Source organism: Cordyceps fumosorosea, assembly GCF_001636725.1.
Source record: "Cordyceps fumosorosea ARSEF 2679 chromosome Unknown scaffold_11, whole genome shotgun sequence".
In the NCBI taxonomy this organism is placed as follows: Eukaryota; Fungi; Ascomycota; class Sordariomycetes; order Hypocreales; family Cordycipitaceae; genus Cordyceps; species Cordyceps fumosorosea.
In genome coordinates this window covers 394,494-411,127 of record NW_017387311.1, presented here as the reverse complement: position 1 = coordinate 411,127, position 16,634 = coordinate 394,494, and the positions used below count along the sequence as shown (strand labels likewise).

The window sequence follows — 16,634 nt, the reverse complement described above, 5'->3', positions numbered from 1 at the left end:
ACTTGTAATGCTCGCCTCCGTCGTGAATGTAGAAATAGTGCATCCTGAGTGAACATGGAAGGCTACATACTGTACATACGTCACTGAAGGACGCCATGGACTGCTGCGGACCGCTACAGCCCACTAATAAACGCAAGATAGAAGCAAGAGTGCTGGAGCCAGGTGCTGACAACGCTGCCATTTTTCCGGAACAAGAAATGTCATATCGACTTGATGGAATTGCTTTAAAAGATAGGCAAAATAACCCTTTATGGCGTCAAAAAATCCAATATCTTGCCATGAGCCCTTTGAGCTTGAACAAGATGGACCAAGACAACACTGAGTTAGCTGCTAGATTGAGAAAGAGACAATTCAGCAGAGTGGTAAAGTAAAGTCGAGTTGGCCTCTGCACCGCTCCAACCAAAACAAGCATACTATAAGCCCCTGCTTGCTTTATCAGTTAGACACACATTATACCTCCTTGGATCGGGCGTCAGGGCGTCTTGTTCGACCCCGTAATCGGAGTTTTCACTGTCGACGCGGTTCAGCTGGACCAACGGCTTCTTATCCGTTCTGGCCGAAGCCAGCCAAGCCACCCGCACTCACTGTGTGTGCCATGCCTGGTCCAGCTGCGCGGCCTTCTGTTATCTCACTACCTTGTATCTCGCCATCTGCGTCGCGCGCGTCATTCTCCGTCTCGACGTCCCAGACTTTCCGTTTGCCAACTACATTCGCTTCCCTCTCTTCCTCGTCGCTCATTCAGTTGGCTGTCAACGATTCGACTCTTTGACATGCCCACCTTTTAAGCACGACCAGACGTTGCAACCCTCGCTCCTCCCTCCTCCACACCCCACGTCCCGTCGCATTCCCGCTGGCGCATCGTCTCCTTTTGGCCCCAAAATCCGTCTGTTCCCTCCCTCCCGCGCGCGACTTGGGTTTGCCATCCATCTGCATCTGTACCGGACGCTCGGTATCAACCTAGAGCCGTCCGCGTGCTTCGTCCAACGATTTTCTTTGCCAGTCTCCTCGTCTGCGTCTCGGCCTAACCTCATCCCTTGTCTCGTCACGCCTGAGCTGGCTTGCTGGTCATCTGCCAGCCGCCCCCTGTCCTACCCGGACTCCATCTGCATCCCGGCCTCCACACCAAGACCAAGTCGAGAAACAGCCTGACGTATCTGTACTTCGCACACGGTACATCGATTTTTACACCCGACCACATCAGCAGACTCCAACTACCCATCAGCCTCTCGCTGCTCAACTTCAACTTTGCTCGCAGTTTTTCCTTGGCTAACAAGCCTTGGCCTCACGCGCACACTACACGCCGCTAGCCCCCGGCCTTCCCCGCGTACCTTCCAAGGGCGACTTTTTATACTTTTCAGCGTCGAGCTCTCCTTCTACTACCGTTGGACTGCAGGTGGGCGCTGCTGCGAGACAGCCCCCGATCTCTCAAAATTCATCCACACAGGGGCAGCCGTCTACCCTCCAACATCCCTCTGCGCACCATTCAGCCGCGACAGGACCGCGAACCTTCTTCCGTCCACCAGCATCAGCATACCTCCGCCCGACCTTGTTCCTCCGCCGGCCCCCGTCCTGCCGCCGGCCTCTCCCGCGCCTTGTCCACCGACTCCGAATCCTCCTGGACCGACACGGGCGACATTGGCGACCGCTACGACGACCTCGACGACCCCGTCCGCCTACAACTCCCCGACGAGATCGAGGCCGAGCTCCTCGCTGGCGTCCCCAAACACCGCCAGCGCCCCGATCGAGGCTTCAAAAAGGTCCGCATACGCAGTCCTTCGCCTGACAGTCGACATCGGTCTCTTTCGAGTCATTTCCACATTGACAAGGAGGCTATCCGCATCCCGAACCCGCCACCACGGCTTCCCACTCGCGCAGAACGCTTCATCGGCTCCATCATGGCAGGCCGAACAGGTGGCATTCATGGCCTGACGGGCAAGCCTCTCCTGTACGCTCTTCCGGATTCTTCGCGCCTTTGCCCATATACTGACGTCTCTTCGCTTCGCTCTAGGTATTTTACCAGCATTTTTGTTTCGTTAGGTGTCTTTCTCTTCGGCTATGACCAAGGTGTCATGTCGGGCATCATCACGTTCGTCCAACCCCGCACCACCTGCGTCTCCTACCTCCTCGGCTAACCCGTACCCAGCGGCCCGTACTTTATTGACTACTTTGATCATCCTTCCAAGGCCGCAGTAGGGACCATGGTTGCCATTCTAGAAATTGGCGCCCTGATATCCTCGCTCATTGTCGGCCGTCTCGGTGATGTCATCGGCCGTAGAAAGACTATCCTCTACGGCTCATGTATCTTCTTTGTTGGCGGCGCCCTCCAGACTCTCGCATCCACCATGGCCATGATGATGCTTGGCCGTATTATTGCCGGTCTTGGCGTCGGTATGCTGTCTACTATTGTGCCTGTCTATCAATCCGAGATCTCGCCACCGCACAACCGAGGCAAGCTCGCCTGCATTGAGTTTTCCGGCAACATTATCGGCTACACAACTTCCGTATGGGTTGACTACGGCTGTGGTTTTATCAAGAGTAATTTGTCATGGCGCATTCCCCTTCTTATGCAGTGTGTCATGGGCGCCTTGCTCGCTCTTGGCAGCTTGATCATTGTGGAGTCTCCCAGGTTCGTGATCGCGCTGCTGTTTGCACCGACTCTGCTAACCGGGCCGGACATAGATGGCTACTGGATACCGACCAAGACGAAGAAGGCATGGTTGTTATTGCCAACCTCTATGGTGGCGGCGATATTCACAGCAGCAACGCCCGCGACGAATACAAGGAGATCAAAATGTCCGTCTTGTTGCAGCGTCAAGAGGGCGAGCGCACTTATGCCGACATGTTTCAACGATATCGCACTCGAGTCCTCATCGCCATGTCCGCTCAAGCTCTCGCGCAACTGAACGGTATCAATGTCATCTCGTACTACGCGCCGTATGTATTTGAGTCGGCTGGCTGGGTCGGTCACGACGCAATCCTCATGACAGGTCTCAACGGCATCACTTACTTCCTCTCGACCATTCCTCCGTGGTACTTGGTTGATCGATGGGGCCGCCGCCCTATTCTACTTTCTGGTGCCGTTATGATGGCAATTTCACTGTCGCTCATCTCATACTTTATCTACCTGGACGTCAAGCGCACCCCTCAGATGGTTGTTTTATTCGTCATGATCTACAATGCCGCTTTCGGTTATTCATGGGGCCCTATCCCCTGGTTGTACCCTCCCGAGATTCTGCCCCTCAGCATTCGATCCAAGGGTGCCAGCCTTTCCACTGCTACCAACTGGGCGTTCAATTGGTTGGTTGGTGAAATGACTCCAATTCTGCAGGAATGGATCAAGTGGCGCCTGTATCTCATCCACGCACTCTCTTGCGTGGTGAGTTTTGTCATTGGTGAGTACGTCCGCCGCCTTTTTTTAAAGCCCATGCTAACCCTCGTAGTCTACTTTACGTACCCAGAGACTTGCGGTGTCCGCCTCGAAGAAATGGACTCCATTTTTGGAGATGCCAGCACTGTCCATGGTGCCGCCTCTGTGCAAGATGAGTCGGCTTCTCTGATGCGTGCTGGCTCCCCTGTTGGTTCCGGGCTGCCCAACGTGGCTATTGCTGAGGATGATGACGATAGAAAGTCGCAGATGCAAACTAGTGGTGGCGATGATCGCAGCGTCGGCGCCTGGCTCAACAGAGTGGTTAGGGGCCGTTCTGACAGCCGTGGAAGCCGTCGCAGCGGTCGCAGCGGGCTTAGTAGCCAAGGCCGCTACACACCACTTGGTCAGCAAGATGAGCGAGCTAGGAGCGGTAGCGGGCAGAGGCGATAGTGCGACGTAGACACCTGCGTTTTGGATTTGAGCAATGAAGACTTGCATATAGATGAGGCGTTGTGAGCCAGCACAGCTGACGGCATCAAGGAGCGTAGGCCTTGGCTTTTTAAGCCGGGAGTCTGACGCCACTGTCCCGCAGAAGGGAACGCGCCAAGCTGCGACTTGTCTCTGCAGTTCTGGGATATGATGTTTAGAATACCTAGGTTTGGATTGGCCGCTGATTTTGCCGTTAATGTAATCGATATTGCATGGGAACCCGTTGCGAAGTATACGTGAGCGGAACCCAGGCGGACCAGCTTACTGGCGTTAAGTGGCCCCCACTGGGGAGTGACCTCGACGAACTTGTTCCAAAGTTTCCACGCCCGTTCTAACTTTGCCATTTTCAACGCACCTCGAACACTTTCAAAAATGGCCAACCGCCAAGAGGTTCTGCACGCATATAGGCACCTGTACAAGGGTCTCCTTCGCGGCGTGCAGTACTCCATCCCCGCGCGGTACATTGTGCGCGACCAGATCCGGCTCGCCTTTCGCCAAGACGCCCCGACGACGACAGCGACGACAGCGACGACAGCGACGACAACAGGGGCTGCCAACTGGGATGCGGGCGCCATCAAGCGCACGCTCTGGTTCCTGTCGGCCGCGGGCCGGGAAAAGGGCCTGGAGCACCGGATCCTGCGGAACCTGGTGCGCATGCACAGCGAGCGGGCGGCGCCGACGAGGCGCTGGCGGAGGGCGCAGATCTGGGATAAGAAGCCGTGAGTTTTTGCAAGAGTGTGGTCCTCCCAGAGGGGGAGCAATGAAAAGGTTGAGAGAGAGGCTGACGGTTAGGTGTTTTTTAGAAACGACGAGACGGAGCGGTACCACCACGCTTTTCAGCACTACGATGCGACAGTGGCGATGCTTAATAAATCGATGGGACTATGTCTGCGGTGATTATGATAACTAGTCGCTCTGTCACGATTCTTGTATTGTATTGGAGTTTGGGATCCATTGAATTCCCGCGGAAGTCAGCACGACACATAGAATGGCGAAAGGCTTGCGTATGAACATTTTGTATTGTACATGTACACAGGAGGAAGCGATTCTCCATCATTTCTTCGAGTCGTTTAAAAAACACTATAATACATTGCGCGCATTGTTGCTTAGCGACAATGTTGCATGAAAGAGAACGCCTCTTGCTGCCTTCTCTCACTCGGGGCCGGTAACCGGCTCAGCGGGACGCCTTCTAGCTCGCCGCGCCGGCCGACACGTCCACGCCCAGCTCCTCGCGGATGAGCTCGTCGAGGCTGCTGCCGTCGCGGGCGTAGACCCAGCTGCCCTGCCCCGTGCCCGCCTTGTCGGCCTGGCCCTCGCCGACGACGCACCAGTCGTAGCGCTTCGGCCCGGAGAGCGGCGACGACAGCCACAGCTGCTTGTTCGGGGGCTGCTTGTTGATGACGTACGTGCCCTTGTCCGAGTGCGTGATGGTCATGACGCCGGACTGGAAACTGGCTTAGAGAGAGAAAGAGAGAGAGCCCCGAAGGGAGGGTTGGGGAAGGGGGACAAACGGCGAATTCAATGTCAATGTCTTCACGGGTGTCCTGGAGCGCCTCAAACTGGGTGAGCACGCCTTCGAGGAACTCGTCGGCAATCTCGTGGTATTCGGACTCGGAGAGCTCGACGGCGCCGTAGGTCGGCTCGGGGGAGGCGGGCGGTTCCTTGGCGGCGGGGGACTCGGTGTCGGGCATGATGCCCTTGCGGCGATGTGTCGAGAGCGTGAAGGTCCGTCGCGCGGCGGGGGGCGCCGCTGCGCTGTGAGAGAGGAGGACTGGAGGGATGGCGCGGACGGCAGCGGCACGGGTTGCGGGAGACCTTGCGAGAGCGCGCGAGGCGAGCCTCGAGGCTTGCACGAGACTGGTTCGAGGCATGACGGCGGCGCTTTGGCTGTTGAAGCGTTTTCGATCGGGGATGAATTGCTATCCGTTGCCACAAGAGGGGATAGAATTGGGGCTCGTTTGCGGTCGCGCTGGGTAGGTAGGTTGCACGAGACAGAATAATACGTCTTCCCCGCGTGCGAAGGGAGCAGGGGAAAAAAAAAGATGATGCGAAGCTTGCGGAAGCTATGGGAGGTTGTTAGCCAATTGCGGAGCGCATATTGGCAGTCGCTGGCAGCTCATCATGTGCGGGTCATGGCTTGTGTGTGTCGTGCTCCCCCACCAAAAGTGCGAGAGCTTCGAGTTGCAGCAAACATTGAACATGGCATGACCAGGCTGGATCCTGCACAATGATTAATGCGTTTCTGGTCTTCAACGGCCAGGGCCAGCCTCGGCTGACCAAATTCTACACGCAGCTCGTGAGCTTTTCCGCGCCGCCCGCGAGGCCCAAGACCCAGCGCTGCATGGAGATGAAATTGAAACTAACCGCCGACGACCTACAGGACACCAGCATCCAGCAGCGCCTCATCTCCGAAATCTTCACCCTCGTCTCGAACCGCCCCGCGAGCTCCTGCAACTTCCTCCCGCTGCCGCCCCTCCTCGCCGCCTCCGGCACCTCGTCGTCCGGGGCGTCCAGCGAGCCGCAAAACGATGTGCCGTCGCTCGTCACCTACCGCAACTACGCGACGCTCTACTTCATCGTCATCTCGACGTCGACCGAGTCGCCGCTGGCCCTCATCGACCTGATCCAGGTCTACGTCGAGGCGCTCGACAAGCTGTTCGAGAACGTGTGCGAGCTCGACCTCATCTTCAACTTTGAGACGCTGCACGCGGCGCTCTCGGAGATGGTGGTCGGCGGCGTCGTCATCGAGACGAGCCTGGACCGCATCGTCGCGGGCGTCCGCGCGCAGGGCACGGTCGCCAAGAGGCCGGTCAACGAAGGGCGAGGTAGCGGCGGTGGAGGAGGGGGTGGGATCGGATCGGGGTTGAGTATTGGCATGGGTGGCAACTTTGGCTGGGCTGGGCGATGAAATGACCGCGGCGGCGGAGCAAAAGAGAAGAACTTTATGAGACTATACGGCACATGTTTTTTTTTTCTTCATAACCACTGGGATAGATGCATAAAATGGGATTCACGTTTTACAGAGTATATACAGATAATAATGGTACAAGATTCGTACAATGCTTCATCGGTTTTTCGTACAATATCACTTTGAAGGTGACTCCTTGTTATCGCTGCTGACGCTGGCTGGCTCAACCATGTCTTTGCGACGCTCGTAACGCTTGTCGGGATCCATGACGCCAAAGAGGTATTGCGCGCGCCGACGAATCTGTAAAGTTAGAAACGGCCCCGTTTGCTTCATGCAAGTTATAAGAATACACACCTCTTCAGATGGTTTGTACTTCTTGCCCCACCACTCAAACTCTGAGTAGAATAGAAGCCATATCAACGCAGCTAGGTGCGGGAGAGTCAGCCCACGTTCTCAGTTGCAGGGCAATCAAGGGCGCAAAACTCACCCGTAATGGTTGCCAGCTGAGCATACTTGACACCCTTTTCCCATCGCGGCGCGCGGTTGGCCAGTGACACGCGGCGTTTATACTTTTTCTCGAAGCGCAGCTGCTGCTGGTGACTGAGCTCCTTGAAGTTCGGCGGCCAGACCTTTTTGGTCTGGTGAAAGTTGCTGGCCTGCGCTGACTTGATGGCAGCCTCCTTGACCGGCTGCGCCAGCCTCCTCACCAACGTTGGTATCATTATGTGTCCTTGAGCGTAGCTTGCAAAATTCTGGCCGGGTTTGCAGGTCCGCGAGACGTCAGCTGGACGATGATGTCGCTCTTGAATCGATGGCACCAGAGCTCCACCGACAAGGTTCTTGGGAAAATTTGCGCCACATGAATGACACCGCCACAGGCAGGTTCAGCCACCCCTGGACGGTTTGCCCCGCGATTTCGGTTTTCACCCCTCCAAAAATTGACGACAAGTCATCCCACCTTGTTGAGTCACATCTACCAAAATTGTTCTCGCTCCCGCAGTCCGATTTAGCAAGGCACATTGTAGCATTGCTGACGGGGCGAGTCACTAGATACAGACTCAAGAGTACATATATTCACGCCGACTGCACTTCCCTGGCCGGACAGTCGCCAAAAGTGTGTTTTGCAGCTAACACCTCGCAAACATGGCGGACACTACCAAGGCCATGGAGGGTCTTGCTATTTCCAAGACCAAAGAGCTGAAAGGCGTAAGTGCATTGGGACTTCAACTCATTCGCGGAATTCTAGCCACTGACACGCCTCGTAGACTGAGAAGAGAGATTCGTTAATTGCCATCGAGAAGAAGTACCAGAAGAAATGGGCCGAAGATGGCGTCTTCCACACCGATGCGCCGACCATTGAGGAGATTCCCCTCCACTCCATTTCCGCGAGCGAGCTGCGAGAGAAACACCCAAAGTTCTTCGGCACGTCGGCCTACCCGTACATGAACGGCACCATGCATGCCGGCCACGGCCTGACCGTCTCCAAGGTCGAGTTCTCCGCCGGCGTCGCTCGCATGCAGGGCAAGCGTGCCCTCTTCCCCATGGGCTTCCACTGCACTGGCATGCCCATCAAGGCGTGCGCCGACAAGCTCGTCAAGGAGATTGAAATGTTTGGCAGCGACTTCTCCCGTTACAACCCCGACGAGGAGGTGGTCGAGGAGGCCCCCAAGCCCGCCGCTAAGCAGGTCAAAGAAGACCCTACCAAGTTCAAGGCCACCAAGGGCAAGGCCAACGCCAAGACCATCAAGGCCAAGTACCAGTTCCAGATCATGCGGTCCATTGGCGTGCCGCTCGACGAGATCCACAAGTTTGCCGATTCGCATCACTGGCTCCAGTACTTCCCGCCCCTCACGATCCGCGATTTGACCGAATTCGGCTGCCGCATCGACTGGCGCCGGACGTTTGTCACCACCGACGCCAACCCCTACTACGACGCGTTCGTCCGCTGGCAGATGAACCGCCTCCGCGAGCTTAAGAAGATCAAGTTTGGCAAGCGCTACACCATCTACTCCATCAAGGACCGCCAACCCTGCATGGACCACGACCGTGCCGAGGGCGAGGCCGTCAATCCTCAAGAATATACCGCCCTGAAGCTCAAGGTCCTGCAGTGGTCCGACAAAGCTGCCGAAAAGATCAAGGCCGGCCTGCCCGCCAACGCCAACGTCTTCCTCGTGCCTGCGACCCTGCGACCCGAGACCATGTACGGCCAGACGTGCTGCTTCGTCGGACCCAAGATTGAGTATGGCATCTTCAAGGTCAACGAGACCGACTACTACCTGATCACCGAGCGCGCCGCCCGCAACATGGCGTACCAAGGTGTCTTTGCTCAGGAGGGTGTCATTGAGAAGGCTATGGACATTGTTGGTGCCGATGTTGTCGGTTCCCTTGTCGATGCTCCCCTCTCTCTTCACAAGGAAGGCGTCCGCGTCCTGCCCATGGACACTGTCCTCCCTACCAAGGGTACCGGTGTTGTCACCTCGGTCCCCTCCGACAGCCCCGACGACTTTGCCACCGTCACGGACTTGGCCAAGAAGGCCGAGTACTACGGCATCCAGAAGGAGTGGGCCGAGCTCGAGATCTTCCCCATCATCGAGACCCCCTCGTACGGCGACCTCTGCGCGCCGTTCCTAGTCAAGAAGCTCAAGATTGCTTCCCCCAAAGACACCAAGCAGCTGGAGGAGGCCAAGGAACTCGCGTACAAGGAAGGTTTCTACCAGGGAATCATCAAGGTTGGCGCGTACAAGGGCGAAAAGGTCGAAATCGCCAAGCCCAAGGTTCGTGCGGACATGATTGCTGCTGGTCAAGCTTTTGCCTACTCTGAGCCCGAGCGCAAGGTTGTCTCCCGATCTGGCGACGACTGCATCGTCTCCCTCATGGACCAGTGGTACCTTGATTACGGTGAGGCGGGGTGGAAGAAGATTGCTCTGGAGTGGGTTGACAATGGCCTGGATTCCTTCTCGGCCGATACCAAGAACGCGCTCGAGGGTGTCCTCGACTGGCTCAATCAGTGGGCTTGTGCTCGTTCGTTTGGTCTCGGCACTAAGCTGCCGTGGGACCCTCAGTTCATCGTTGAGAGTTTGAGCGATTCGACCATTTACATGTCGTACTACACCGTTGCCCACTTCTTGCACAGCGATCTTTTTGGTACCAAACCTGGCAAATTCAGCATTGCTGCGGACCAGATGACGGATGATGTCTGGGACTACATCTTCTGCCGCCGTGACTTTGACGAGTCTGTCCTGAAGGAATCTAAGATTTCGCGCGAGAACCTCGAGAGCATGCGCCGCGAGTTTGAATACTTCTACCCTCTCGACATGCGTGTCTCTGGCAAGGATCTCCTGCCTAACCACTTGACATTCTTCCTCTACATCCACTTGGCCATGTTCCCTCAAGAGTACTGGCCCCGTGGCATCCGTGTCAACGGCCACTTGACTCTCAATGGTGAAAAGATGTCCAAGAGTACCGGCAACTTCCTTTCTCTTCAAGAGCTCGTTGCCAAGTATGGCAGTGACGCTTCGCGTATTGCCATGGCCGACGCCGGTGACGGCATTGGTGACTGCAACTTGGAGGAAGATGTCGCTGACAACAACATTCTACGTCTCTACAACCTCCGTGAGTGGTGCGAGGAGATGAGCAGCCCCGAGGCTGGCCTTCGCGAGGGCGCCGTCAACGACTTCCAGGATGCTCTATTCATCAACGATATGAACGCTCTGGCACGCGAGTCGATTGAGCAGTACAAGGAGACCAACTTTAAGCTTGCGCTCAAGGCTGGTCTGTACGAGCTGATTACGGCCAGAGATTTCTACCGTGAGGCGTGTGCAGCGGCTAATATCAAGATGCACAAGGAGACGGTGCTACGGTACATTGAGGTGCAGGCCCTCCTTCTCACCGTGGTAGCACCTCACTGGGCCGAGTACATCTGGCTCGAGGTCCTCAAGAAGGACAAGTCAGTCCAGCACGCGACGTTCCCCGAGATGGGCGAGGTGGACGCTGCGCTGTCGGCTAAGCGCGAGTACGTGCGCAACACGGCGTCCAACGTCAACTCGGCCGAAGGCCAGCAGCTGAAGAAGAAGGCCAAGGGCAAGGAGACGGCGTTTGACCCGAAGAAGCCCAAGAAACTGACGATTTACCTGTCAGAGACGTTCCCGGCATGGCAGAGCAAGTACCTGGAGCTGCTTAAGGAGATGTGGGACCCGGCGACTAAGTCGGCCAACGATAAGGAGCTGAACGCCAAGATTGGCAAGATGGGGGAGATGAAGAAGGCGATGCCGTTCGTGCAAGGGCTGAAGCGACGCCTGACGATGGGAGAGCCGGCGTCGGCGGTGCTGGAGCAGAAGCTGGCGTTTGACGAGAAGCAGACGCTGCTGCAGATGGTGCCGAGTCTGAAGCGCGGCGCGGCGCTGGCGGACATTGAGATTCTGGCGGTGGAGGAGGGCGGCAAGAAGGGGACGAGCCTGGTGGATGGCAAGACGGTGGAGATTCACAATGTGCTGGCGGAGAATGCTGTGCCTGGCAACCCGACGTTTATGTTTGAGAACATCGAGGCTTAAATGTGATGAGGGAAGCCATATGATGGGAAGGAAAACTTTGCCATGTTGAAATTTGAAGTCTGCAGTGATCTGTATAGACTAGATGAAAGATGACTATAAAGAAAAAAGAAGGATATTTCATAGGATGAGGGAGCTGACATGTGATTGCCAATATCAGGAGTCCATCACACTGATATGTATCCGTGCGTCGTTGCTGGACGTTACGTGTACAAGGCTGACGCGAAAGCATCAAGCTTTTTCGCAATATCGGTTGTCGAGAAGCGGCGCGATGCCAAGGCCGGGGCCGATGGCGATGGCCTTTTGCTGCTCTGTAGTGCTGACAGGAGGAAACTGAGAATAGTTTGGGACGGGATGGAAGATTTATTTTAAAAGGAAATTGCAGCTGGCAGGGTAAATGACATGGGGCGGAAATGAAGACCATAGAGGCCCCGTTGACAAGGGCCAGCCAGTCTCTTCACCCACGTGGGCAGGACTTGTTGAGCAAGTATAATTCATGTACACGTCACAAGAACCATGCATATATTTTTAGGAGTAACTTGGTACGGATGAGCGACGTGATGCGCATGGCTGTGACTTTGAAGTGTGGCATGCTGAAACTGCTCCTGTCAGCAAGCAGCAAGTCAGCCCCATGAAGCTTGCACGTATGTACAATACACGGTTTGGTTCAAGGGCAAGTGCTTGGTGGTAGCCAAGTACCTATGTACGTAGTCACTGAGAGAAAGACATTGACGGGATGAACTGGTCGGTGAGCCATTGAGCCGTCGGGTTGGACCATGTTCATGCATGTTGGCTATACCTGCCACCATTAATATGCGGCGGGCGTCTTGGACTGCTGGAGATGTGTGGTAAGTGAAACAGCGTTGAAGGCGTGTCGCAGAGAAATAGAGGACAAGATGTCTGAAGAAGTTCCTCATGTATTTTTCAAACATTGTATTCGTATCTGTACTGAAAAGAAAACTGAGGGGGCTGGAAACCAGCATGTCCTATCCTCTTCAACAGCGAGCCATTTTCGCATCTGCCGATGCAGTCTCTACAACCGATGACGTTGCCAAAAAAGTGAGTTTTGCTGGGTTCTACAAGTTAATAGAGCATATATTACCTAGTGATAAAGGACCCCACAAAAGAGGCACAGCCTTCATACGAAGGTGGCTGCCGCTGATCCTCTGAGGTGTGGCTGCCGCATGTTGATAAATTTAGTCTGGATTCTGCTACGACTAGGTTGCAATGATGCAAGATGAAAGGCCATGTTTGCTGCTTGTCTGCTGGCTTCCGTCGAGGCATTTTTCTTTATCCGCGCAGCTGGGCGTTGCAGCGAGGGCTTTGGTCAGATCCGATACAGGTATTGGGGCCGTAGAGAAGGTCGGTCTGCTGTCTCCAGAGTCATTGCAACAGCTGGTGGCGTGTTGCCTTGACCAGCAGAAGGATGAGAGAGTTCGTAATAAGTGCGCGTGCTGGTGGCGGCAGCGGAGACGCCATCTGAATATCTACGATGGACTCGCAAGCGAAGGAAGCGCGGGAAGCCCAAGATTCGTCGGAACGGGACATTCGGCTTTCCCTTCGGCTTGACCGTTGAGGTCTTTTGATGGAGACAGCTTGCAGTTGGGGATTATTGACACCAGAAGAACTATCGCCGCCCGCCAGCAACTGATTACATAAGAAGATCTTAACCACTGTCAAGTGTCAATGTTTGAACGCGTTAATTCAGAGACGAACTGGAACATTGTGACTCTGATCTCAATTATGAGGCAATGCTTCATCACGTTTTACTGACTCGGCGCCACCGAGCTTCGGTATCCCAATACTTGCCTCTCTTGTGCTTGATTTCTCTGCATCCTGCCATAAGCAGCAAATGTCGTGCTGATAGTGAGGCAGTCATTGTCCCCTGGCCACGGTGGCTTGAGGCTCTGCGACTAGGCATTGTGTTGGGGGCCACGCACGACAGGCGAAACCGACCCGACGAAGCGAGACCATCGCGTTTGATGGGCAAAAGGCATGGTTATTATGATACACGCGGTTATGTCAAGAAATCCTTCTCACGTTACATGATCGATGGTGGCGGAGCCAAGCTTTCTTGGTGCGGGCCGTTGAGAGTTCGTGTCCAAGACAAAGGAAAAAAAAAGAGTTGGTTTCAAAACGTCGACTGCGTTTTTGAGGCCCTGGTTCTCGTTTCAACGCTGCTCAGTCATTTGCCGACCTGTCTTGTGGCTTATCCACCCCGTAGATTGTGAGCGCCCACCAAGCTGGCGAGGTATTATTACCATTGCTGGCCTTGACATTGGATCATCGCTATTTACTAGCCACGAGGACCCAGTTCAAGTGGGAACAATGGGCGGCGGCGCGGGCAGAAATGCGCCGAGTCAAAGAGCTAGGCGAGACGAAGGAGGAAGAGAAAAAGGCTTGGACCGGCTCAATGTGCATTTTAGCTCTTGTGCGAGCCGTCTCGCGTGGTTGCCGGTCGCACTGATACAAGCACGTTGTTGTTCGGTGGTATGCCGGTCTGAATGTGACGCTTTTCCAAATTGCCCAGCATTTGCTCATCGGCCGATAAGACCATTTGGCAGGGGGGGTTCCTGCGCGCCTTGCCCTTTTGGAAGAGAATGAAAATTTTAGTAGGGGGCTTTTGAGACAAGACCAGGGAACCACAATCTATCAGTTCGAAACTAACCAACTTAGTTCAGGCCGGACAAGGCTAGCTATCAAAGCCGAACAAAGTAGCTTTGTTGCGCACTGCCACTAGAAAGATACTTGAAAGCCTAAAAAAAGAATGAAAACGGGCGGATAAAAAGATACGAGGTTTGTTATGTCGGTGCCAGGCTGGTAGGTATGGAGGTAGCCTTGTTGTCCTTTTTTATCTCCGACTGCATCTCACTGCATGCCTTTCTCTTTTCTCTTTTTTGCATCAGCATCGTCAGCCTCATTTATCCTCTTAGCTCACCAAATTCGGAATTCGTCATCCATCAATCATCCTTTTTCTCTCATTTCCAAGAAAAATCCATCATCGGCGCCACACTTACGCCCCCTGTTGCCTTCGACATCCACAGTGCCTGGCATCCACCCGAGTCCTCCACTCCTCCTACCAGGATACCAGGATACTACGATACCAGGATACGCCCCCCCTCCGTGCCTGCGAATGCCACCTCCTCCTAACTTTTGCTCCCCCAACTCTCTCGTCACCAACTATCTTTTCCACGCTCGCTATTTACATCCTGGTCTCCATTTCTCCATTCTTTTCTTCTCCCCTTATCCTCTCTCCTCTCCTCCCCTCAACCTGCGCCGCTCGCTCTGCTCCCAAACATCTTCACAGAACAGCTTATTTACACCACGCTGCCGAGAAGCTGATGTCGTCGCAAGACATCATCTCTATCCGTCTCTACCTGCCGACCAGTACTCTTCCGCTCGTTCGATTCCAGGCCAAGCTTCTCGTTTGCTGCCTCGACCCCAGACTGCCTAGTTGAGATTGCGTCCGCTGCCAAGACCTGTGGGGTGCCAACTCAAATTCTTAATTCTACTTTACGTCGACTTCAGTCAGCCTCGCCGCGAGCAATTCTCTCACCCCTCGCCTCCTCTTGCTCCTTCAAACTACACGTCGCCGTCGCAGTCGCATCCCTGGCCATGCGCCCCTCACAACTCGTCGCTGCGGCCACCTTGGCAATCGCCGCCAGCGCTGGCATTCCCAGCTCCGGCGACAGCGCACCTCCCGCATCCGTCGCCCTCGTAACTTCGCCCTCCTCCGTGTTGCCCGTCACCACCGCCGTCGGCATCCAAAGCTCCTCGGAGCGCATCTCGACGCCCAACGCTACCGTCGTCGCCTCGTCACAATCGCCTCTGACGACTGCCAGCCCGGCCAACCACTCGACGACGACGCATCATGCTGGTGGTACGTTCTGCGCCGCAGACACTCGCGCTCGACACATGTTCAAGGGCTAACATCTCTCCAGTGCAATCAACAGCTACTCCCGACATGACCGCGCACGCCAATGCGACCAGCTCCAAGCCTGCTGATGCTACCGGCGGTGCTATCCTACCTCAAATGCAGGGCTCAATGGCTGGTCTCTTGGGCTTCTGCATCATGAGCCTCATGCTGCTCTAGCTGCACCCTGCACCCTCTCTTCACCACTCGAGATTCATGGCCGGCCATGAGAGTTTGGCGCTAGGTCTTGCCGCCTCCCACTTACACACAACCTACGAATAATGACCCCGTCTTGCGGGCAAATAAGTCGACCAGTATATATATAATTCGCGTCCACCTTTCGACTATACACGACAATCGGCGCTTGTCTTTACATCTTTGATTTATATTTCGGCCTTCCTTTCACGAACCTCGCCCACCTCGTTTGGATGCATTCACCGTCCCCTGGCAGGACGCCGGCGTTTGGAGATATACCACCAAACTTTGTTCTATTCGAATTTCTTTCCCCGGTCTGCTTTAGACTGCTTCTCTTCTTTTTTTCTTTCTCTTGCAACATAGAAACGATACACAGCTCGCATTTACACGTGCTCTTTTTCTACATGCACAAACACGCACGCACACACGCACACACACACACACACACACTGACACACACACACACACACACACACACACACACACACACACACACATACATACGTACACATACACCTAGGAAAGGGAGGATTTGGTTGTTCCAAAGTCGCATACCTACCATAATATATTAATGGCTTTTGTGGCTGCAGAGCATTTGTTTCTTTTCTACTCGACGCTATTGTGGAGTCGAGATGTCGGACCCGGACAGACACTGTCTCATGTGGGCGACTGCGTTCCTAGGATAGATAGATTGCGACGGCATGGCCTCGCCACTTATATAAACTTTGGCATTTGCTTGTCAAAGTCAAGTAAATTTTATAAATTTTATAAACAAGAGAACTTGAATGTGATATATTATATGGCCAAGCAGAATAATGCCTTTATTCTAACCCAAACTCAGAAAGAAAAAAAAAAGTTCCCCAAGAAATCATTTGGTATCCCAACTCCAATGTAATGAACCCGTGTCGCCAACGGGTGGGTGCTTTCCCAGCACCATTTATCAGTCATACGTATGTCAAGACATTTCAAAGGGCATACATGTACCAGGGTATGCACCACGAGGTAAACACCAAGAGGTGACACCAAGGGATGTATAACTACCTGGCTGAGCAGCCGGTTTATCGACTGTCCCTGACTTGGTATATGCCCTCTCTCGCTCGCCGTCCATACTTCAAAGCCGCCGTGTAGTTTTGCGCCTCTCCGGCGTATCTTCGTTCATTCGTCATCGTCTTTGTGACTTTTTTTTTTTTTTTTTTTTCCGGGATTAACCCCGGC

At 54.6% G+C, this 16,634-nt stretch overlaps 7 protein-coding genes across 7 annotated transcripts; 5 read left to right on the top strand and 2 right to left on the bottom strand.

Annotated features, from left to right (window-relative positions):
• Positions 1 to 302: 302 nt before the first annotated feature.
• On the top strand, positions 303 to 3,817 carry ISF_04930 (General substrate transporter; the record flags this gene model as incomplete). The annotated part of the gene is made up of 7 exons (XM_018848535.1): positions 303 to 322; positions 528 to 965; positions 1,394 to 1,945; positions 2,009 to 2,086; positions 2,144 to 2,626; positions 2,680 to 3,392; positions 3,441 to 3,817. 7 exons carry the CDS (start codon positions 303 to 305, stop codon positions 3,815 to 3,817), a joined length of 2,661 nt encoding a protein of 886 aa, XP_018704261.1.
• Positions 3,818 to 4,228: 411 nt separating this feature from the next.
• On the top strand, positions 4,229 to 4,579 carry ISF_04929 (hypothetical protein; the record flags this gene model as incomplete). The annotated part of the gene is made up of 1 exon (XM_018848534.1): positions 4,229 to 4,579. One exon carries the CDS (start codon positions 4,229 to 4,231, stop codon positions 4,577 to 4,579), a length of 351 nt encoding a protein of 116 aa, XP_018704260.1.
• Positions 4,580 to 5,045: 466 nt separating this feature from the next.
• ISF_04928 (mitochondrial chaperone Frataxin) lies at positions 5,046 to 5,727 on the bottom strand (the record flags this gene model as incomplete). The annotated part of the gene is made up of 2 exons (XM_018848533.1): positions 5,046 to 5,300; positions 5,368 to 5,727. 2 exons carry the CDS (start codon positions 5,725 to 5,727, stop codon positions 5,046 to 5,048), a joined length of 615 nt encoding a protein of 204 aa, XP_018704259.1.
• Positions 5,728 to 6,083: 356 nt separating this feature from the next.
• ISF_04927 (AP-3 complex subunit sigma) lies at positions 6,084 to 6,764 on the top strand (the record flags this gene model as incomplete). The annotated part of the gene is made up of 1 exon (XM_018848532.1): positions 6,084 to 6,764. One exon carries the CDS (start codon positions 6,084 to 6,086, stop codon positions 6,762 to 6,764), a length of 681 nt encoding a protein of 226 aa, XP_018704258.1.
• Positions 6,765 to 6,941: 177 nt separating this feature from the next.
• ISF_04926 (hypothetical protein) lies at positions 6,942 to 7,486 on the bottom strand (the record flags this gene model as incomplete). The annotated part of the gene is made up of 3 exons (XM_018848531.1): positions 6,942 to 7,064; positions 7,119 to 7,189; positions 7,252 to 7,486. The coding sequence occupies 3 exons, from the start codon at positions 7,484 to 7,486 to the stop codon at positions 6,942 to 6,944; spliced, it is 429 nt and encodes a 142-aa protein (XP_018704257.1).
• A 421-nt stretch (positions 7,487 to 7,907) lies between these two features.
• On the top strand, positions 7,908 to 11,314 carry ISF_04925 (leucyl-tRNA synthetase; the record flags this gene model as incomplete). The annotated part of the gene is made up of 2 exons (XM_018848530.1): positions 7,908 to 7,970; positions 8,030 to 11,314. The coding sequence occupies 2 exons, from the start codon at positions 7,908 to 7,910 to the stop codon at positions 11,312 to 11,314; spliced, it is 3,348 nt and encodes a 1,115-aa protein (XP_018704256.1).
• Positions 11,315 to 14,926: 3,612 nt separating this feature from the next.
• On the top strand, positions 14,927 to 15,404 carry ISF_04924 (hypothetical protein; the record flags this gene model as incomplete). The annotated part of the gene is made up of 2 exons (XM_018848529.1): positions 14,927 to 15,191; positions 15,253 to 15,404. 2 exons carry the CDS (start codon positions 14,927 to 14,929, stop codon positions 15,402 to 15,404), a joined length of 417 nt encoding a protein of 138 aa, XP_018704255.1.
• Positions 15,405 to 16,634: the final 1,230 nt, after the last annotated feature.